This window comes from Marmota marmota, unplaced genomic scaffold, assembly GCF_001458135.2.
Source record: "Marmota marmota marmota unplaced genomic scaffold, marMar, whole genome shotgun sequence".
Taxonomy (NCBI): Eukaryota; Metazoa; Chordata; class Mammalia; order Rodentia; family Sciuridae; genus Marmota; species Marmota marmota.
Genome location: NW_026000229.1, coordinates 35850523 through 35872680, shown reverse-complemented (window position 1 = coordinate 35872680; position 22158 = coordinate 35850523). Strand labels below are relative to the sequence as shown.

At 43.8% G+C, this 22158-nt stretch overlaps 1 protein-coding gene across 11 annotated transcripts in view; it reads left to right on the top strand.

The window, feature by feature from the left end:
• The window catches only part of Stard9 (StAR related lipid transfer domain containing 9), a 135893-nt gene that overhangs the window by 107037 nt on the left and 6698 nt on the right, over positions 1-22158 (top strand). For all 11 annotated transcript variants that reach the window (XR_007343901.1, XM_048793446.1, XM_015480760.2 and 8 more), the window contains 6 exons: positions 940-1130; positions 1601-2075; positions 4307-14476; positions 14655-14846; positions 15280-15463; positions 16600-16737. Coding sequence is in view for 10 of the 11 variants with exons in the window: in XM_048793446.1 (XP_048649403.1) it covers positions 940-1130; positions 1601-2075; positions 4307-14476; positions 14655-14846; positions 15280-15463; positions 16600-16737 (11350 nt within the window). In the remaining variant the exon portion in view is untranslated. The remainder of the gene's footprint in view (positions 1-939; positions 1131-1600; positions 2076-4306; positions 14477-14654; positions 14847-15279; positions 15464-16599; positions 16738-22158) is intronic.

The window sequence follows — 22158 nt, the reverse complement described above, 5'->3', positions numbered from 1 at the left end:
TATATCCTGGATAATAATGCTCTATTTGAGGTGCAGATGGCAAAGATTTTTTTCCCATTCTCTAGTTCTCTCAGAGTGATCATGCAGGAACCTGGGGCAGAATAAAGCATGACTCTAATAAAATATTCTTTGAAAATTGTTTATTATGGTAAATTTTAACACAAAGTATCCACTCATGGCTAATCTTATTTTATTAATATCCACACTCACTTTCCCTCACTTGGAGCTAAACAAATCTATAACATGTTTCACCAGTAAATACGTTAGTATGTACCATACTGAGAGGTATGGTACAGTCTAAAATTCACACCCTATTTTAGGGTTTCTTTACTAAGAATTTCCCTTACTGGAGGCCAGCTGTCCTCTGGGTCTCCTGTCACACCCAGAGATATAGCTGCCTATAAATTATCTCATGTCTGCATCAGTGGCTACTTATTACCAGATCACAGTGGGGTTCTGTTTCCAGGTGTGGAAGTATAGTAGTAATCCCTGGATATTCCCTCCTAGTGTATCTGGAGCTTCTGCAGTACTCAGAGTTTCACAGGGATTTTAAGCAGACACCTTTTTATTTTTTGCTTTTCTTTTTTTCTTTTTCTTTCTTTTTTTTTTTTTTTTAGGACAGAGCTTCTCCATATAGCTAGAATTTTTTTGTCTTAAAAAAAAATCTGTTTACTTTCCTTAGGATTTCCTTAACCAAAATGAATATGTTTCTGTTAAACCCACAACTCTAAGAATATGCTAGTCTAATGACTGTTCTTCCTCCTGCACTGTGACATCATGAGCTGCCTGTGACACCATGCCTGTTTGTCCCAAGCCACCAGAAGTCTAAAGCCCTCTCTACCCTGTTGAATTCAGAGGCTCTCTCAGAGCGACTTAGACTGCCACCATTTTATCCTGAGCTTGTTTTGTTTGGGTAACCCAAACCCCTTTTTTTCACAGGAGAGTACTGGAAGAGCAGTATGATGAGGATCACCAGCCACTGAGGGATGGAGAGAGATCCCACAGAGCCCAGATTCAGCAACAGCAGTGCTGTGTGGAGGCTTTGAGGCAACGAATCCTAGCAGGACAGATTTCAGCTGAAAGGGAACTGGCATTCAACCAGGCTTACATCAGCCAGGAAACTAAAGACAGTAAGTACCCACCATTTCAGGTTTCTGCCTTACCTAGTTCTTCCATTGTTATGTTTCCATAGCTCTTTGCAGTCTCTGTTTTCTTGGTGATTTGATGGACTCTTTGGTATTAGGTATTTTCTCCCTGCTTTGAGAGACTAGAGGCTCTTCCATGGGGGCTGAAAACAAGAAGGAAGCTAACTTCTTTATGGTTCCTCAGAATGACAGGCCTCCTACTCATTCTTTTTTATTGACACACTTGTCCAAACTTTTCTGCCTGCCCTAATGTGTGCCCACTACTGTACTGAGGCCTAGGGGTCTTTGTTTCCCTCCCCTGTGGTAAGGAGGCTCTGTAGCCCTTGCTCTGCCACATAACTCTAGCCAGAACTTTTACTCTACACAGGTCCAATCTGGTTGGATATGTCTGAGCCCAGGCAGCCATAGGCAGGGAGCGATGCGCTGACTTTCTTTCTGCTGTTTTTGGTTCCCAGACCAGCAGTGGCTGCTCAGAGAAGAATCCTGGCTGTACAGCTTACAGGAACAGCAGCAACAAGAAGACTGTGGCACAGGGAAAGCACTTGAGGCCTCTTTGGCACCTAATGCTTGGCTTCAGACACATCCTGATACTCCACCATCATCACTGGTCCCAAAACAGAAGAGACTGGTGCAGCTGCAGCTCCTGCGGAGACACGCTCTTCGGGCAGCAGAAGGGAACATCTGGCGTAAAAAGGTCTTATTCCAGCTAGACAGAATCATCAGGAAGCAGAGGCTGCTGGAGTCCCAGAAGAGACTGGAGCAGCTCAGGGCATTGTGCTGGTTCCAGGATGACAGCAGACACAAGTCCCCATGCTTGGCCCCCAACTCTAATGCCACTGTCCCAGGGCCTCAACATAGAAGCAAATGGACAAGTTGCAGTTCTTTGAGCCTCCAAAGGCTCTACAGCCAGCACTTGCCCCACCTGCACAGGTACAAGCCAATGGTTGTCATCTGGAAGCCCTTAGCTAGGCAGTGTTCTTTATTTCCCCAGTGCCTCAGTTTCCTCAGTCATTAAATGGAAAAAAAATCTGTTTATTCCTCTCTTCCTCATCATTTTTTCCTCTTCTGGCTTCTCTTCTTTCTCTGTATCTTTTGAGAGTCAAGCTTCTACCTACTCTCTCCCTCTCAGAGTACCATTATTTACTACTGTTATCTTCTGACTAAGGAGATATTACTCATTTTTCATCTGCTCTTCAGACCCTGACTATCCATGCATACTTCTTGTATGTCCTTCTACCACCTCAGTCTCATCCTGCCTCAGACCAGACTTCTTTATTTCTCTCCCTTACCCCCTTGACCTGTCACATCAAGAGAGCTCCCTAAGTCAGACAGTGGCACATGCCTGAAATTTCAGCTACTCAGGAGACTAAGGCAACTAAGCATTACTCTGTCTCTAAATAAAGTAAAAGAGTAGGGATGTAGTTCAGTGGTAGCACACCTCTAGGTTCAATCCCCATTATGTCAAACAAAACAAAACAAAAAAAACTACCACCATACACATGAGGGAGCTTCCTGACTCCCTCTCCTACCTGGTGAGCTCTTTCTGACTCAGAGGTTCTTTTTTAAAATATTTTTTTAGTTGTCAGTTGACCTTTATTTTATTTATATGTGATGCTGAGAATTGAATCTAGTGCCTCACACATGCTAGGCAAGTACTCTACCACTGAGCTACAACCCTAACTTCAGCACCTCATGGATTCTTTTTTTTTTTTTTTGGGGGGGGGGAGGGCGTACCGGGGATTGAATTCAGGGGCATTCGACCACTGAGCCACATACCCAACCCTATTTTGTATTTTATTTATAGACACCGTCTCACCGAGTTAACACTCACTTAGCACCTTGCTTTTGCTGAGACTGGCTTTGAACTCAAAATCATCCTGCTCAGCCTCCTGAGCCTCTGGGATTATGTGTGCCACCGCACCTGGCTCCCTCATAGGTTCTTTTTTTTTTTTTTTTAAGTTGTTGATGGATCTTTTAATTAATCAATTAATTAATTTATATGTGGTGCTGAGAATCAAGTCCTTTCGAACCCATGCTAGGCAAGTGCTCTACCACTGAGCCACAAACCCAGCCCCCGCTCATGGGTTTTTACTGGGATCTTCCTTGTTTATCTTCTCCTTCACTACCTATATGCCATAAAGGGGAAGGATGAATTATCTCTCAGACTCCTCTAAGCAGGGCCTGTATCTTATTCCTCTTTATATCCTCAAGGTCTAGCACAGGACCTTGCCCATAGGAGGCTCACAATTAATGTCTGTTGTATTAACTCACTTCTCTGATTCTCAGAGTAAGAAGTAGACTTTTTTCTCTCAACTTTTCACCATTGAAAATTTTCACACATATATATAAGTTGAGAAAATAGTTTGTATATTACTCACATCCAGCAGTTATCAAGATTCCTCACAGTTGATTTATCTCCCCACATTCCTGATTTTTGAAGTATTCAAAAGCAACTCTTAGACATTATGTCACTTCAACACTACATCCTTTAGTATACACTTCTAAAATAATGGAGTATTCTTATAACCACACTGTCATTATCACACCTACCAAAATTAAGATTACCTGATAAAATCTTTAACCTAGGCCACATTTAAATTTCTCAAGTTGCCTCAAAAATATCTATTTATACTTGCTTTTTCAAATCAAGATCCAAATAGGATTTCAAATCAAGATCCAAATAGTATTAAATATGTGATATAAAATATCACATATTTTATATATATGTGATATATATAAAAGTTTCTTTTATTTACTATTTTTGTTTTTATTTCCTCACATCATTGATTGGTTAAAGAATGTGGGTTGGTTCTGTAGAATGTACCACTTTATAGATTTATCCATTTGATTCTATTCATTTTAATTGTTCATTTTTCTTCACCTTGCCTAAAGGCATGCTTAGAGTCAGTTTAATTTTTGTTATAAGAGAAACAGAGTAAGAGTATGGTACATCTGGGAGAGCCAGGACTATAGTCCACAGTTTTCTTTTGTACCTGTTGTGTTTTTCTCTGACCCTGATGTCTCTGATTGTAAGACACAGTGACATTGGATCTGATTTTTAACACTTTCAGAGCAAACTAAGTGGAACTTCATATTCCTTCTGTCAATAGGATGTAGAGAACCTCTAGCTTTTTCTGAGATGCCTTTCCTTGTCTTCACAGGGTTTTTCTGAATTGGGACCTCTCTACTATGTTACCACCTATGCCTGACCCAACTCATCACATATCAGAGAAAAATCCATCAGAATATCATTTTCCCCAGACTGCTGCTTACCCTCCAAATACAGGGTGTCTCTGCAAAAATGGCCTCCATTCCCCAGGCCAGGCACAGCTGTATACAGCTAGAGGAGCCTTGACCAGGAAGGGAGCCTCAACTCCACACACTTGCCTCACTGTGAGCAGCGAGTCTGTTGACATTCAGGAAACGAAGAGAGTGGGTAAATGGCCCTATTGGATGGTATCTCGGGGCTTAACAAGTCTGTGCCAGTCGACTAACAAGCTAAAGCCAAGGGAAGGACCAAAGATCCTCACCCCTATCTCCCAAACCAGAAAGGCTAAGGGACTAGTGGACTCTAGCAGCAGTACACAAGCTGGGTGGCAAAAAGAAGAGAACCTTGGGATCCATGAGGCTGCTAAGGGAACCAGTTGCAGTTTCTCCTATCCCCATGGACTCAGGGAGGCAGCTAGGCTTGGAAAAATAGCCAAGACTTTTCAGGCAGAATCCAAACCACCTCCAAACAGGGCATTACAACAACATCAGAGAGTGCCAGCAGCTAGGATCAGAGACATTGCCAAAAAGTCTTCTCATTTGTCTAATAGCAGTCCTTTGAAGAGACAATGCAGTGTAGATGATCCAGACACCATGACTTCACTTACAGATTCCAGCCCAATAGTAGATTGTGCCAGAGAAAAAGAAAATGATTTATCTGACACAGATAGCAGTTATTCAGTAGATTCTCTCTCCTTTGTCTATGCCAAATCTTCATTGTTGAAGCTACTGAAACCAGAGGACCCTCGAGGAAAATGGGATCACCCAGAGCCAGAGAACTCCGAAAGTGACAACAGCCAAATATCTGAGGACTCATTGACTGAGAAAGGGTACCAAAGCCCCAAAGAAAGTCCCCAGTCCAGTCTTCCCACCAACGACCATGTCCACCCAAGGAACAGAGCTGGATCCACCGTACAGGACTTCACCACATCCTCAGACTGTGGTCTACTTGCTCATAGGAGCTTTTCCTTGGATAGTCTGATTAATGCTGAGAAAGAACTGGGGGAAGATCAACAGGGAGTAACTTTTCTTGATTCATCTGATGAGATGCCCACAGAGACTTTCTGGCACCTGCAGAATCCCATTCTGCCTATAGTAGACCAAGAGGTAACATGCAGACATGGGTCCACCTACCACAGAACAGGAGCTATGCTGAATGCCATCCTGCCAATGAACAGTTCATTTTACCTCAATCCTGAGCTCCAGCTCCATTGCAAGCAGCCTGAGTCACAGGTGGAGGTAAGCTACTCTGAACCAACTGACTCTCTCCAAGGCATACAAGTGTCAAGAGGGAGCCCTCTGGTGTCCATGGATTCCTGGTTTTCCTGTGACTCTAAAATCAATCCAAGTTCTTTATGTCCAAGTCCTGATGTCCAGGAAGTTCAGCCCTGTGGTGAGGAAAGGCCTGGATACTGGCTAAATATTGGAAAACTAAAGCCATTAGGTACAGAAACAGTCCTCCAATGTAGCTCAAAATTTCCCCAAGGCAGTACTGAGCTGCCTTGCAATGCAAGAGATGTGTACCCAACCTCTACTTCTGATACATCCAAGTTGTCACTTTGGGAAGCTCAAAGTTTTCTTCAACCAGCAGCTGATGGCAGCTTTCAGGGCATAAGTATTACTGATACAACGCAACAAGGAAGCTCTGAAGTTTCCCATGATTCTAGTGTGCCAACTGTGCTGGCTCCCTCTGCCACCTCGTTCATTTATGTAGGCAGTACCCATGAAAGGGACTGGGCTGCACTTCAGCAGAAGTACCTTCTTGAACTCTCTCATCCTGTTTTGGAGGCTGTAGGAAAGCCCAGGCTAGCTTTCCCCTGCCCTGAGGAAGACTCTAGTTCCCTGGCTGAAGCTTCTGGAAAAGGAAAAGATACTCGATTGTCAGTTGGTTCTGGGTTATCCACCAGTTCAGATTTCAACAACTTTCCAATCCATCTATCCAAAATCAAGCATTTGAGAGCAGAAAAAAAACAGGACAGTTTGAGAGCCAAATTAGAAATTGCTTCAGATTTCCTTAGCACTAGTGAGAAAGAAGTGAGTTGTAATGGAGCTTATTCAGCAGACTTAGAATCATTGGCTTCTGGATCAGAGAAAAAGATACAAAATTCTATGAAAAAAACATGTGAAATTAAACAGAATAACTTGAAAGAGAGCTTTAACAGTAGAAAACCTGGACTGATAACTTCCTCTGAAGAGTATTTCCTCCAGAATAATGCTTATCACAATAACATCACTGTATCCACCAAAACAGACCATTGGCCCCAAGGCCAGGCTCCTCTCAGAAACAATAGTACAATTCATCCAGAGCAATTAAGTCAAAACAGCCACCACCACCTACAGAAAGAGAAAGTAGATTGCCAAAAGAGCTCTAAGGAAGTAGTTGAAAGATATACAAATGTTTCCTTTGCCTTTCCATCAGGTCCAGAGCTGTACCTCCACTCAGCTCCCTGGAATCCTTTCCCATCTTCCCTGCAGCCACCTCCCTTGGAAACATTCTACATAACCAAAAGCAGGGATGCCCTGACAGAAACTGCCTTAGAGATTCCAGCTTATAGAGAAGTACATGTGCCTTCGCCACCCCCCAGGGAAGCCTGGGGCTTTGGTTACAACCACCAAGACCTTCAGGAAGCTTGTTTGAAGAATGATTTACCAGTGATATTTCAAAATTCCAAGGTCGCCCCATCTCAGCAGGTCACAGCAGAGATGCCAGTTGATCTGAAAACTAGAGAAGCTATTGGAGAGTTAGGGAAATGTGCTGGAAATATTAAAGAAGAAAGTCATAATTCAGTTTATGTTTTTGTTACTCAGAACAGACATTTTCTCCCTTCTACCAGCACAAAAGTATATGAATCTAAAAATCAAATTGAAATTTTAAGTAAAAAGCACAATCTTCCAGCTCTGAAGGAGGGAAAAAAGGCCACTGTGCAGTCTCATTGCAGTGTTTCTTCAGGTAGTTCTGTGTCTGGAAAACCTTTCTTTTTTGTTGGTGGGTCTGAAACAGGTGGGGAAGACGAGCAGAATCAGAATGCACTCCTGCAGCAGATTCAGGTCTGTGATATAAACAGACAGATTCCTTCTGGAGCCAGGTCTGATTTCATCTGTAAAACAACCAGTGTAGACCTTGAAAAGGATGTGGCAGGGGAAACTACTGTTTCTTCAAAGTTCAGATCAGTGCATCATAGAGTAAGCAGCCATATCCTCATGGCCCAGGATGAGAGCCTAACCCATAAGTGGGAAGGGAGGAATGAAATTGGGCTTCTTGGAAAAGCTCTTCACCCCAAAAACATCCCAGAAGAGTTTAAGCTTCCAGGGATAGAGTCTACCTATGAAAGATTTCAATCAGATACATATGCTCAAGAAAGAAAGCCCAGTGAATGCAAGGGCCCAGGAGAGTCACAAGAAATATCAAACTACAAAGAAGAACCTTTGGGAAAGAAAAAAAATGAAAGAATTAGTAATGCTGATGAAATGGCTAGGCTAATTAGAAGTGTGATGCAGCTAGAAAATGACATCTTAGAAATTGAATCCAAGCAGCTTCATGCTTCCTCCACACCAGGTATCAGTAAGGAGTTTGTGTTCCAGGACCAAAGAGACCAGGAGAGTGATGACCATGTTCTGAGGCCAGGCAGCTCTGGAAACAATTTATCCTTCAAAGATCAGCCATCTTCTCCAAGACAGGCAGATGGAATTATTTTTAATGATAGTGAAACTAGGGAAATGGAGGTAAATAGTCCTACTGTGGATGATCCTCAGGCACAGAGAATCACCCTGAGTCCCTTCAGTTCAAGGGAATGTGTAAAAGAGAGTCAGTCTGTAAGAGAGCACACCTACCTAGCTGGATTAGACAGACCTGCTAGGAATACATGTGATTCTTTAGGAAAAGACTCAACTCACAGAGAGTCCACCAATACTTCTCTTCACCCAAGGAGAATGAAAACATTGACTAGAGCGCTATCCTTGCAGCCCAGGCCAGAAAGGTTTGAAAAGGGTGATGAGCTGGTAGATGCATCAGCAAACCCCAAAGAGCAACCTTGGAACTTAGGAAATCTTGAAGAACTGGAGACTATGAAAGGGTTTTTGGAAAGCCAAATTGCCAGACACCAAAGTAGTTCCAAGCCAGACAGACCAAAAGCTCAAGGTAAAATTGAAGAAATGGCCATGCAAAAGGAAGGGAGCCTACAAAATGAAAATAATATGGTGTTATCAACTCAGAAACATCCTAGTTCAAGCCAGCACTCTATGGGCACATTTTTCAACCAGGAGACTATCTTCCCATTACTGAGCCAAACAGATTTCTCTACAGCTCCTTCTCACCAAGATCTGAGCAATACCTTGCCCTTGCATTCTCCAAGACTGCCAAGAAGTTATATTCATTCCTTTGTTACTGAAGAAGGCATCTCTTCATTTGAGTATGTGCTGAATCCTACAGTATTGAAAATTCATAACAGTCCCTTGATAACTGAAATTGATTATCAGAACCAGAGTGGAGAGATCAGAAGCCACAGCCCTCAGGGAAATGATAGAGGGGGCTCTGCCATGGAACACTCTGCTTGGTGTGGATCTGTGATACATAGAGCCATGGGATCTCATGGTCAGTCTAGTGCACCAGAGAACACTCCCCCAGGGACAGAGGACAGGATAACAGCAAGCACCAGCCCCCAACACCAACAAGGGGAACTCAGAATCACTTTGATGGGATTGAGTACTCAGGAAGGTTTTGGTTCTGAAGTTGAGGCAGCTATCCAAAAAGAAATACGAGCCAGTTCCTTGAACAGTATCTCTAGGCAGTTTGAAAAGAGGGTCAGCTTCTCCTTAGAAGAGAACAGTGACCAAGGCAAAGGGGCAAGGCAAAAGGCAGAGAAGGAGTCTGAGGACCCAGGCTTCCCTACCAGTGGGGCTTGTTTAGCACCTGTTTCCCTGCCTAGGGTGGCTGATCCAGAGCCCAGGCAGTCAGAGCATTCTGTCCCTATATCCATGTGCCTGGCTATCTTGGAGGAGGTCAGACAGGCAAAGGCCCAGAGAAAGCAACTTAATGACTTTGTGGCTGGGGGGACAGTCCTTCCTCGTTATGAAACTTCACTAGAACCTGAATGTTCTTCAGGGGCCACTGGCAGGCAGTGTAAGCAAATGGACCAGTTAGTGTCGGATGGGATCAGGAATGAGGGTGAAGCACAGGCATTGCATGTAGCATCTCTGTCTGCTACACCAAGACATCTGTTGACTGATGAAGGGAAATCCCAAGCCATACCCCTCTGTGAAAACAGCTTTCCATTTCTGCCCAACACTGAAACTAACAGAGGGCCACAGCATCCTTCACAGGCTTCCTCTCATGTTGCGCCTGCTTTAGACAAAGGGCATTGTACTAGAGAACTGAGACATGTCCTTGGAGCAAGTGAACAGTTTATATGTCACTCTGGTTCTCCTGAAATCACAGAGAAAAAGAAAGAAGCACCCAGAACACCTTCCTATGCTGATCCTTTGGCCTTCAGTGGGCTTTTTTCACCAGCTGTAGAGGGAGACAGAAGAGTGGGATCAGAAAAAGCAGTGTCTGCCTTTTCTTCTCAGGCCCCTTGTGATGATCCTGGGTTGATTCTGCATGAACAAAGTCAGTCAGCTTCAGGGGAGACTGCAGAGGACATGTCTTCTGGCATTCAGGACAGCAGCCCAGAGCAGGAACTTAAAACTCAAGGCACCACATATGAAGGAGGCTTGGATAACTGCTCTGTGAGTGCACAGGAAAAAAAAGCAGCTCATTTTGAAAGTCAGTCTGTGATCTGTAATGTTCATAATTCTTTAAGCTGCTTAGGGCCTAAGCAAGACTATGTCCAATGCCCCGAGGTTTCCAATGGCTCAGAAGAAGGGAAAACAAGTCCAAAACTACATGCTGTTCTGCCTGGAGGCCTGAGAAGCATTGAACTGGAAGCTCCCACACAGCAGCCTGAGAAGTGGAAGGGGAATGTTGGGTCTGGGCTGGCCGAAACCTGTAGGTTTGGCAGCATAAATCCCAGGCCAACTCCATTGCAAGATCAAAGACCTTGCAGATGCCCAGAGGAAACCAGAGATCCCCTTGTCTTCTCAGGGAACACTGAAAACAGCAGGACTCTCAGTTCATCTAGAGAGGAAGAAGAGAGCAGAACTGTTCCTTGCCAACAACTCTGCAATTCTCAACCCATTGCTACTCATGCCTCTCCCTCCCATTGTTCCATTTCATTGGTTTATAGAGATGGTGACCTGGAGAAAGGAATTCCCAAGGCTGCCCTACATCCTATCCACCCACCCTTCATAGTAGCTTCTAGGGTCTGTGAAATGCATCAGATAGGAGAGAGTTCTTCCAAAGAATCCCATGTGCTCTTGGCACATGGCCTTGAGCCCAAAGGCTTTCATATGGAACTTGGGCCAATAGACAGCCCCAGTTTTGAGCCTTCTACTAGAACATCTGTTCTATCTTTAGCTCAAAGTTCCAGCTCCCTTTCTACCCCTGATATAAGGACAAGTTCCCTCATCTACTCAGCTGCTGAAGGAAGTTCAAGGTCCATAGGGAATCAAGAAGAAAAGCTTGCTGAGAAAGCTAGCCCAGAAGTTGAGGTTGTCTCTTTCCCAGCAGCCATGTACTCTGAGCCACTGAGGAATCTGAAAGATAGCTCTGTATGTGGCCACAATGTGCAGGCGTCTCAAATGAAGCCAGAACCACTTGCAACAACGCACAGACCACACACCCTAAATTTAAATGAGAGCTCAGTTGAAAGTGAGCTGGTGGTTGTAGAGCCACAACTCAAATGTTTAAGAAAAACCATCAGATGCCTTTCAGAAAAGCTACAGTCTTCCGCCGAGTCCAGGGATCACAACTGCTCAAATCCTCCTGCCAAACTTGTAACAAGGTTAAAACCTATCTGCTATCCTCAGATTGACAGTCTTTGGGAGGAGGAAGAGCAGCAGAAAGATCAGGCTTTAGGAGGTAGTGAAGACTCTATCCAGGTCAGGAATTCCCCACCCTCTAATGAAGGTGATTTGGACAGCTGTCACACTAGCAGTGCTAGGAGAGAGGAGATGTCTGTCCCCAAGACTCCTGCATCCCAGACTTCCTTATCAGCCTTTGAAGACCTAGCTTTTGCTCCTCTGGAGCAAAGTAAAGTTTCACAGTCTGCTGCCCAGAGGCCTAGCCAGCACTGCTTTGATAAGGAGCAGCTAGCTCCCCACTGTAAGTGCTCACTTCCTGTAATTGCAGTTTTCTCTGGCCCCAAACACTCCAAGTCCTGTCCCAGACCCCAGTTCTCTGTGGTCAGCTCATCTCGATCTCTTCAGGAGCTGAACTTGAGTGTGGAGCCTCCGTCCCCTATAGATGAAGACGCATCAGGGCCTAATATACTGTGGGACCCACATCTCAAGACCTATTCCTTGGAAAATCAGGTGTCAAGAATGTCTACAAAGGCTGAGGTTTGTAGTCAGAAAGTTTCATCTAACTTGGACAATGGCCATGCTGATCACAGACCCCCGAAACCTGCCACCCCTCCCTACCCAACGTCTTCCACACGCTCATGCATGCCAACCCCTGATTTAATGACCGGCTGGATGTCTAGTTTGGAACAGGCCCAACAAGGAAAGCCAGAGAAACTGGGTATCCAGATTAGGCCAGAGAATTGGTACTCTCAGATGGACAAAGAAATGTTGCACTTTGGTTCCAGTGATATTAATCCCTACCTTCTACCCTGGTGTCCAGAGGAACCTGTACACATTGGTTGGAAACAATATGTGTTTGGTAGTACAGTCGATGTCTCCTGCACCCAGAAACCCCATGGCCTAATACCATCAAATGTGGCCAGGTGCTCCAGCATGGACAGTGACTTAGAAGAACAGAGCTCCCCCTTCCACTCTCACCTCAGTACTTTTGCCAAAACCCAGGACTTGTCAAGCACACACAGCAGCACTGATAATATCCAAGGTTCAAATGAGGCCTGGGAAGTATGCAGTTCCTTGTTTCCCTTGAGGGACTCCCACATTCTTACAGGCCATAAAGGACTAGCCCCCATTTTGGGTTCTGACAAGAAAACCCAGTTCAAGGGCACCGTTGATGAAGCAGGCTGTCTGAGGAGTGAGCACACCCTTCCTTCAGCTGAAGGAAGTTCTGCAGGTCTACTTGATGAGATTGTGTTGCTGTATCCACCGGCGGCAGACTGTCCTGTGGGATTGACCAGAACGAATACCTTTGAGCAAGGCACACAGACTCTGGGCTGCAGGCTCCCCTGGAGCTGTGCCAATATCTCCTCTGCTCAGCCTGATGCCAGTACAGGGTCAGCCTGTGACCTGACCTCCTGGACCAGCATGCACAACCTATCTCTCCACCTCTCACAACTCTTGCACAATACCTCAGAGCTACTTGGGAGTCTCTCTCAGCCAAGTGTGGCCAAAAAAGAACAGAGCACCAGAAGAAACACACCAGATGAGGCCCCACAAGCCCTTATGATGGATGGTACTACTCAGACCACTGTGGATGAGGAAATCCAGACTGACCTGGCCTTATCCCCTCTGGACCTCCAAACCTCCAAAGCCAAATCTCAGGAAGTCAGTGTGATCCTTGAAGTTCTGGGCTCAGATGTTTCAGCCATGTCTCAACAGAAGGGAGATATCCCAGGGACACTTCAGAGTACAGAGGCAGAGGAAACATCATGGAAAATGGCAGCACCCCCAGATCTTCATGAGGAAAGCACCCACCATAGGCTGCAGAGCCCTCTAATACCGTTATCCCACAAAAGGGAGGTACTGTCCAACCTCCCTTCTATAAGCCCACCAGCATCTCCCAATGCTTCCCTGCCTCCCAGTTCCCAGCCAGAGGAATCTTCTTGCATGGTTGTCAATAGCCCCAACTGCAGCATCTGTCTTACCCCTGGCCTCTTCCCCAGTACTTCAGGGGGGTCCAACCAGGAACCTGAGGTCCAGGAGAAGCTGAGCCCTGGGAGTGCCTTGATGGTGGACAGGGCCTCTTCTCCAATCCTCACATTTAGTGCTAGCACACAAGAGTCAGGTCTGCTCTCAGGTGCTCTGATTCTTTCTGCTCCCTCTGATTATGCTCTTGAAAGCCACCAGGAGCTGGACTCCAGCCCAGACCTTGTCTTTGGTGCTCCAAGACCTCCAATGGATAATTATTCTCAAACTGCTGATAAGTTAGGTGGCTCCCAGAGAGTTGAGACTCTGGGTAGAGAAGGCACAAGTTCCTTAAGAAGGAGTAATGAGAGCTTGTTCCTTGAGTCAAACTCCCCTTGCACCACACAACAGAGTCTCAGACTCCAAGTTAGCCTCTTAGGGAAGCCCCCTCAACAGCTGCAGCCCAGGGCCACCACTGAGGTCCAAAGTAGACTGCCACCTCTACCACCCTGGGACAAGAGCCAGAGGCTGGCCAGTAGCTTTGTGCCTGAAAAGGTGGCTTCCCCAGAGCATAGCTTGCTGAGCACTAGGGGGCCAAGTCCGTGGCAGAGCAATCCAGAAAATGAAGGAGAGAATTCAATACTTCCGGTGGAGCCACAGCCTACTCTGAACCTCGCCTCTTCAAGGAGAAGCCTCCAGCACTTCAGCCCTCATCCTGTCTCTGAGTTGACTGATACTGCAAGCCTTCAAGGTTGTAATGTGGACCAGCCTCAGGCTTGCCAACCTGAGGGAATGCCGTGCCCCAGTTCCCAGGCATGCATTGCCCCCCAGCGTTGTAGCCTGAGGGACCTCTTGGTACATAACAAACTTAGTAACTGGGATGGGGTTCAGAATGACTTTTTTGGGGAATTGAGTATAAGCAAGGAACTGGGGGCCATCACTGATCTCAGCCCTGGGGAGCAGATTCAGAAGCCCCCACAACCTCCTGATGACCAGAGCCAGGATCCTGAGTGGTCCCAGAGGGAGCAGATTCCCCTACAAGTTGGAGCCCAGAAGCCGTCACTCAGCCTGGAACTCACAGAAGCAAAACTGCACCATGGCTTTGGGGAGGCAGATGCACTGCTTCAGGTGCTGCAGAGCGGAACAGGGGAGACACTTGTTCCTGAAGAACGTATGATGTCCACCTGGGAGGAGCTCTATGCTAGGTAAGGGTCCCAGCCTGAAGGGCAAGGGTGGGTTGAGGTAAAAGAACCTGAGAAAGCTAATGGCTGAACTTTTCCCTCTGTCCTTGCTCATTTGGGAATATTCCAGAGAGGGTCAGAGAGAGCTTGGGGGAAGGACACTCAGGGACAGTTTCAGTGACTCAATTCCATTTTGTTGCAGGCAAAAAAAAGCCATTGAGACCCTCAGGAGAGAGCGGACTGAGCGACTTCAGAACTTCCTCAGGACAAGAAGCCCCCCCAAACAACTGAGCCTCCTACCCAGCAGGGATCTACTGACCCAGAACTTTGACTTGCCCAGCAGGCGCCGAGAATACCTGCAACAACTGAGAAAGGATGTTGTAGAGATCACCAGGTGAAGATGGTCCCAGAACCCTGCAGGGAGCAGGCTCTGTGTGGTAGAGGGAATCATGGGGAGCGGGGGCTGGAGTTTTAACATCCGGGAGGGCCCTGCATGCCTGTGGTCAAATGGAAGTGAATGTGGGAGACCAGGGCAAATGGAAAAAATAGTGTGTAAGAGGGAATGAGATGAGAAGGGGTTGGACAGAGAAGTTATGGGAAAGTATAAACAATGGCTCTGATACAAAGCAAGCCTACAGACATGGACCCCAGAATGCCTTGTTCCTCTCTGTCTAGCAATCTACCTAAGGTTGTAAAAATCAAACTTCATGACCCTGTGGGCAAAGGGAGGAGGGGATCTTCAAGAACATGGCATTGAGCTAGACTTGGGTGGGCTGGCCAGGACTGTCATGTAAGAAGATACCTTTCCATCCTGTGATCTTCTACAGGAGCCCTGAGTCAGCATCAAGGTCTGCTCCCTCACCCTCTGACATTGATCTGATGCTGCGCAACTATCAGCGGGCCCGTGAGGAGGCCAAGACGGAAATTGCCAAAGCACGGGACAGATTGAGGGAGCAAACTGAACAAGAGAAGTTGAGAATCCGTGAGCAGATCATCTCCCATCTGCTGAGGGTGAGGAATGGGGTGACTTCAGGATTGACTGGGGCAGATCTGGAAACTGGGGTAGCCTTCACTGTGGCGGTCTGAGTCTGAGGATATAATACTTAGAGGAGAGCTGGCACCAAGGGCACCAAAGCTGGGCTCACTCTTTTTTTCAATTGTTTTTTTTAGTTATACATGACACAAGCATCCATTTTGACATAATTATACAAGCATGGAATATATCTTGTTCTAATTCAGGCCCCAGTACTTCTGCTTCCCCTTTCCTCCCCCACTTCCTGTTCCCTTCCCTCTACTCTACTGATCTTTCTGCTGTTTACCCAATTTTTTAAAAATTTAATTCTTGTGGGTGTATATGATGGTGAGATTCATATATGTGCATAGGAAAGTTATGTCAGATTCATTCCACTGTCTTTTCTTTTTCCATCTCTCCTCCCTTCTCTTCATTCCCCTTTGTCTACTCCATTGAACTTCAATTCTTTTTTTTTTTTAATCGACCCCTATTGTGGGTTAGCTTCCACTATCAGAAAAACATTTGACCTTTGGTTTTTGGGAATAGCTAATTTTACTTAGCATGATAGTCTTCAGATCCATCCATTTACCAGCAAATGTGATAAAGTCATTCTTCTTAATGGCTGAGTAATATTCCATTGTGTATATATATCACATTTTGTTTATTCATTCATTTGTAGAAGGGCACTTAGGTTGACTCCATAGCTAAGCTATTGTGAATTGATGTGGTTGCGTCACTGTAGTATGTTGATATATACCAAGGAGTGGGATAACTGGGTCAAATGGTGGTTTCATTCCTAGTTTTTTGAGGAATCTCCATGCTGTTTTCCAGAATGGTTGCACCAATTTGCAGTCCCACCCACAATTTATGAGGGTACCTTTCCCCCCACATTCTTACCAACATTTATTAATACTATTTTCTTGATAATTTGGGCTCACTTTCTTGACATCCTCATCAGACTGGGCTCCTATCTCCAGGTGGTATATAGTCAGGGTGGGGAAGTATGAAAGTGAGAGGCCATGGTGGGAGGCACTGGGGGATAAGTAATGGGAGCTGTGGAAGAGATGGTTTGGGAAAGGAAATGTGGGTAGTGAGGTGCATCAGGAGCTAGATGATGATGATCTGTTCTTCTCAGGAAGAGGAAAGACTACACACCTTGGCCAACTCCAGCTCTCTATGCACCAGCTCCAATGGAAGCCTCTCCTCTGTTGTCACTTCTGGTTACAATAGCAGCCCGGCCCTGTCAGGCCAGCTCCGGTCCCCAGAGAGTGTGGTGAGTGGGCAGATGTGGGGAACAATCTCTAGGGGTCAGGACTGTTGAGAGTTTTTTAGCAGGACCTCATGCCTCCTCGAGGCCACTGCTGTCATAAGTTCTTCCCATGTGCTATGACCTTTGATCTTCCCTTTAGTTCTGCTTTCCTCTCCCTCTGTGTATTCATTCATAAATGAATGTTTATTATGTATTCAGTGTTTTAGGATGGACACAGCAGTGAACAAAACTGTTGTTGTTGGGGTTTTTTGGTGCTGGGGATAGAACTCTGGGGCATTCAACTACTGAGCCACACCCCCTTCCCTTTTTTGTATTTTATTTAGAGACAGAGTCTTGCTGAGGGCCTTGCTAAGATGCTGAGGCTGGCTTTGAACTCTCAATCCTCCTGTCTTAGCCTCCTGAGCCACTGGAATTACAGGTGTACACCACACCGCCTGACTAAAACTGTTTTCCTTAAACAGACTGTTAGAGGATAAATAGCTTATTTGCTGGCTAATGTTGCAAGAGGTTATTTGGAAAAGTGATGCTAAGCCAGTACAAAATAGAGGATCTGACCTATTCTGCAAGGTCAATAAAATTATCTGAAGAGAGTGCGTTTAGGCTGAGACCAGAAGGCTAAGAAGTAGTTAATATAAACAAAGTGGTGCTGGTGTTGGAGAGTTGTTCGTCCAGTAAGTGAGGCCTTGAGGAAGGGAGAGTCTGAGGAGCTAGATGGAGGCCATTGTGGCTGGAATATGTAGTGAGATGGGAAAATGACATGAGAAAGGACTAGAAAAGGCCAAATCATATAGACTATATTGAGAATTCTGGCCCATCTCTAATCCATTTGATGTTGATACTCCCCCAAAGTGACAAAAAGCTGTTGAACTTAGTGAGGCCCTAACCAACTTAGTGAGATGCTGTCTTGAAATAAAAAATAAAAAGTGCTAGGAGTGTGGCTCAGTGGATTAAAAAAAAAAAAAAAAAAATCCTTGAAAACCTTTGTTTAAGTAGGGGAATAGAATGATGGGATCGCAAGAGGAGGAGGCAAGAGCTGCTGTGGGGAGACCCGAAAGAGGCGTGTGGCAAAGTTGGGCTAGAGGTGATGGTTGCCTGGGTTTAGGGTACTGCCAGTGAAGAAACAGGTGGTGGGTGTAATGGGGAGCGCATCTGCAGAGCTTGAGTGTCAGAGGAAGTAAAAGACAGGAGTCAAAAATGGCATACAACTTGAGTTGAGCAACTGAAGGAATGATGGTATCAGTGATGACAAGGAACACTGGAGGAAGACCAAGTTTTGTGGGGAAGATCATGAATTTGATTTCTCCCTTATTGAGTAGAAGATGTGAGAAATCCAGGTATAGGAATTAGAATCAAGTGGGCAGTTGGAAATATAGATCTAGATCTAGAGCTCAGAGTAAAACCTGCCTGAGGATAAACATTTGAAATTCACTTTATAAATAAAACTTCACATGGTAAAGATATTAATATTCAAACAACAGCAAAGGACAAGGTTTTAAGTGCCTCTTTCAGTCTCTATTTGCCTTCCCAAAAGCAGTCATCTTATCCCAATTCAGTTTTTATTTCCAAAGATATATGAAGCTATGTGAACATGACTATCTTTTGTAAAGCACATAATGCAGGCATGCTGTACCCACTTTGTTTCTTTGCTTTTTCCCTTAAAAATATATTTTATATATCACTGCATATCAGTAAATTTGTTGCTAACTTTTCTTTTTCTTTTTTTGGTGGTATTGGGGATTGACCACAGGGACATTCTACCACTGAGCTATATCTTTAGTCCTTTTCATTTTTTACTTACTTATTTATTTATTTAGAGTTTTGCTAGGTTTCAAAACTTGGGATCCTCCTGCCTTGGCATCCTGAGTTGCTGGGATTATAGGTGTGTACCACTGTACCTAGCCTGAGTCATTCATTTTTTGAAATTTATTTATTTATTTTAATTAGGTATATATGACAGCAGAATGCATTTTGATTCACTGTACATAATTGCAGCACAGCTTTTCATTTCTCTGGTTGTACACAATGTAGCGTCACGCCACATGTGCAGTCATACATGTACCTAGGGTAATGATGTCCATCTCATTCCACCATCTTTCCTGCCCCCATGCTTCTCCTCCACTCCCTTCCCTTTGTCCAATCACAGTTCCTCCATTTTCCCCCATACCTCCCCTCCCCCATTATGGATTAGCATCCACTTATATAGAGAACACATTCGGCTTTTGGTTTTTTGGGATTGGCTTACTTTGCTTAGCATGATATTCTCCAACTCCATCTATTTACCTGCAAATGCCATGATTTTATTCTCTTTTAATGCTGAATAATATTCCATTGTGTATATACACCACAGTTTCTTTATCCATTCATCTATTGAAGGGCATCTGGGTTGCTTCCAGTTTAACTATCGTGAATTGAACTGCTATAAACATTGATGTGGCTGCATTATTATAGTATGCTGATTTTTAAGTCCTTTGGGTATAGATTGAGGAGTGGGATAGCTGAGTCAAATGGTGATTCCATTCCAAGTTTTCTGAGGAATCTCCATACTGCTTTCCAGAGTGATTGTACCAATTTGCAGTCCCACCAGCAATGTATGAGTGTGTCTTTTCTCCCACATCCTCACCAACATTTATTGTTACTTGTATTCTTATAACTGCCACTCTGACTGGCTTGAGATAAAATCTTAAGAGTAGTTTTGATTTGCATTTCTCTAATTACTAAAGATGTTGAACATTTTTTCATATATTTGTTGATCGATTGTATTTCTTCTTCTGAGAATTGTCTGTTCAGCTCTTTAGCCCATTTATTGATTGGGTTGTTTGTTTTTTTTTTTTGGTGCTTAGCTTTCTGAGGTCTTTATATATCCTAGAGATTAGTGCTTTGTCTGATGTGCATGTGGCAAAAATCTGCTGCCCAAATGTAGACTGTCTGTTCACCTTATTGTTTCTTTGGCTGAGAAGAAGCTTTTTAGTTTGAATCCATCCCATTTATTGATTTTTTATTTTATTTCTTGAGTTTTAGGAGTCTTGTTAAAGAAGTCGGGGCCTAATCCAATGTGATAAAGATTTGAGCCTAATTTTTCCTCTATTAGAGCAGAGTCTCTGGTCTAATTCCTAGGTCCTTGATCCACTTTGAGTTGAGTTTTGTGTGTGGTGAGAGAGAGGGGTTTATTTGCTGCATATGGATTTCCAGTTTTCCCAGCACCATTTGTTGAAGACAGTTTTCCCAGCACCATTTGTTGAAGAGGCTATCTTTTTTCCAGTGATTGTTTTTGGCACCTTTGTCTAGTATGAGATAACTGTATTTATGTGGGTTTGTCTCTGTGTCCTCTATTCTGTACCATTGGTCTATATATCTATTTTGGTGTTCATACCATGCTGTTTTTGTTACTATAGCTTTATAGTATAGTTTAAGGTCTGGTATTGTGATGCCGCCTGTTTCACTCTTCTTGCTAAGGATTGCTTTGGCTATTCTGGGTCTCTTATTTTTTCCAAATGAATTTCATGATTGTTTTTTCTATTTCTATAAGGAATGACATTGGAATTTTAATTGGAATTGCACTGAATCTGTATAGCACTTTGGGTAGTATGGCCATTTTGACAATATTAATTTTGCCTGGTGGCTGGGGATGTGGCTCAAGTGGTAGCGCGCTCGCCTAGCACATGTGAGGCACTGGGTTTGATTCTCAGCACCACATAAAAATGAAATAAAAATATTGTATCCACCTAAAAAAATAAAAATAAATAAATATTTTAAAAAATATTAATTTTGCCTATCCAAAAGCATGGGAGATCTTTCCATCTTCTAAGGTTTTCTTCAATTTGTTTCTTTAGTGTTCTGTAGTTTTCATTGTAGAAGTCTTTCACCTCTTTTGTTAAATTGATTCCCAAGTATTTTATTTTATTTTTTGAGGCTAATGAGTCATTCATTTTTAACAGCTGCATAGTGTTTATCTCTTGTTTTTCTTAAAGTTTGATATTTTGTATAGATAATATATTCATATAGTAAAAAAGCAAAAAGATAAACATATGTGAAAGGAAATTGGCACAGGACTACATAGACACACCAAGGACAAAAGCAAAAGCAGATTTATTGTCAGGAACCTGTCAGACTCTCTCAGACAGAGAGAACAGCAACTTCTCTCTCAAGAATTACTTTTAATAGGCCAAGTAAAAGCCATGGGTTAGGGGCGGGGTTAGCCCTTGTGATTGGCATAGCAAGCGTCACCTGATTTTGGTGAATGCAAGTTTTCATTTCTGAAGACAAAAATAAGCAAGTTTCTGTTTCTCAAGGAAGAAACAGCAGTTATTTCTTAAGAACAGAACTTGAGTCATAAAATGGGAGTGGGGAAACGAAGATAGCTGTAGTTATGCCAACAATATGTAGAGGTAGATAGGGAATCCCTATTCTCACTCAACCTAGTCCTTTTGCATCCGAGGAAAGCAGTGTAGTTTTTTGGATGGATCCTCCTAGAGATCTTTATACATACTGTTCTTTACCTCCCCCCACCCACCCAGTGTACCTTGGAGTGCTTTCTATTTGAGTATGTGGAGAACTAATTTTTTTCTTCATTTCTTCTTCGCACTCCATTGTAGAAATGTACTGTGACTTATTTAACTATTCTTCCAACTTAGGTTATTTTCAGTATTTTGCTGTTATTAATGATATTGCAGTGAATAACTTTGTGCCTGAATCATTTCATATATGTGCAGATAAACCTGTGGGATAAATTTCCATAAGTAGGTTTGTACAAAGAGTTCATGCATTTGAGAACTGGGGTTGTGGCTCAGTGTTAGAGCACTTGCCTAGCACATGTGAGGTACTGGGTTTGATCCTGAGTACCATATTAAAAAAAAATAAATAAAAGTATTAAAAACACCCCTGAGTCTTCATTAAAAATGAATATGAAATTTTGATACCTCTTGATAAAGTTACCCTCACAGATACACTAATTTACATTCCCATTAGCAAAGGGTAGGAGTCTGTTTCTCCCTATTCTCTCATCAATTTTTCCAATTCTTTTTTGTTGTTGTTGTTCATTGTTTTTGTTTTCCTTGTATAACTGGGCATTGAACACAGGGCCTCATGTATACTAGGCAAGTGCTCTACCACTGAACTACATCCCCTGACCTCTTTTTAAAAAACATTTTATGTTTGAGACAGCATGTCTCTATATTGCTGATGCTGGCCTCCAACTTGCAATCCTTCTGCCTTAGCCTCTGGAATAGCTGGGATTACTGATGTGTGCCATGGTGTTCTACAAATGTTGTGTTTTCTTGTAAAAAATAGTGTCTCATTTTTCTCATATAGGATCTCTTTTATTAAAAAAAAACATCTATTTAAATATTTTTCTTTTTTCTGAGCCTCTGTTTATGTCCTTTGCTCCTTGTTTTTTTTTTCCTTACCAAATTTTAAGAGTTCTTTATA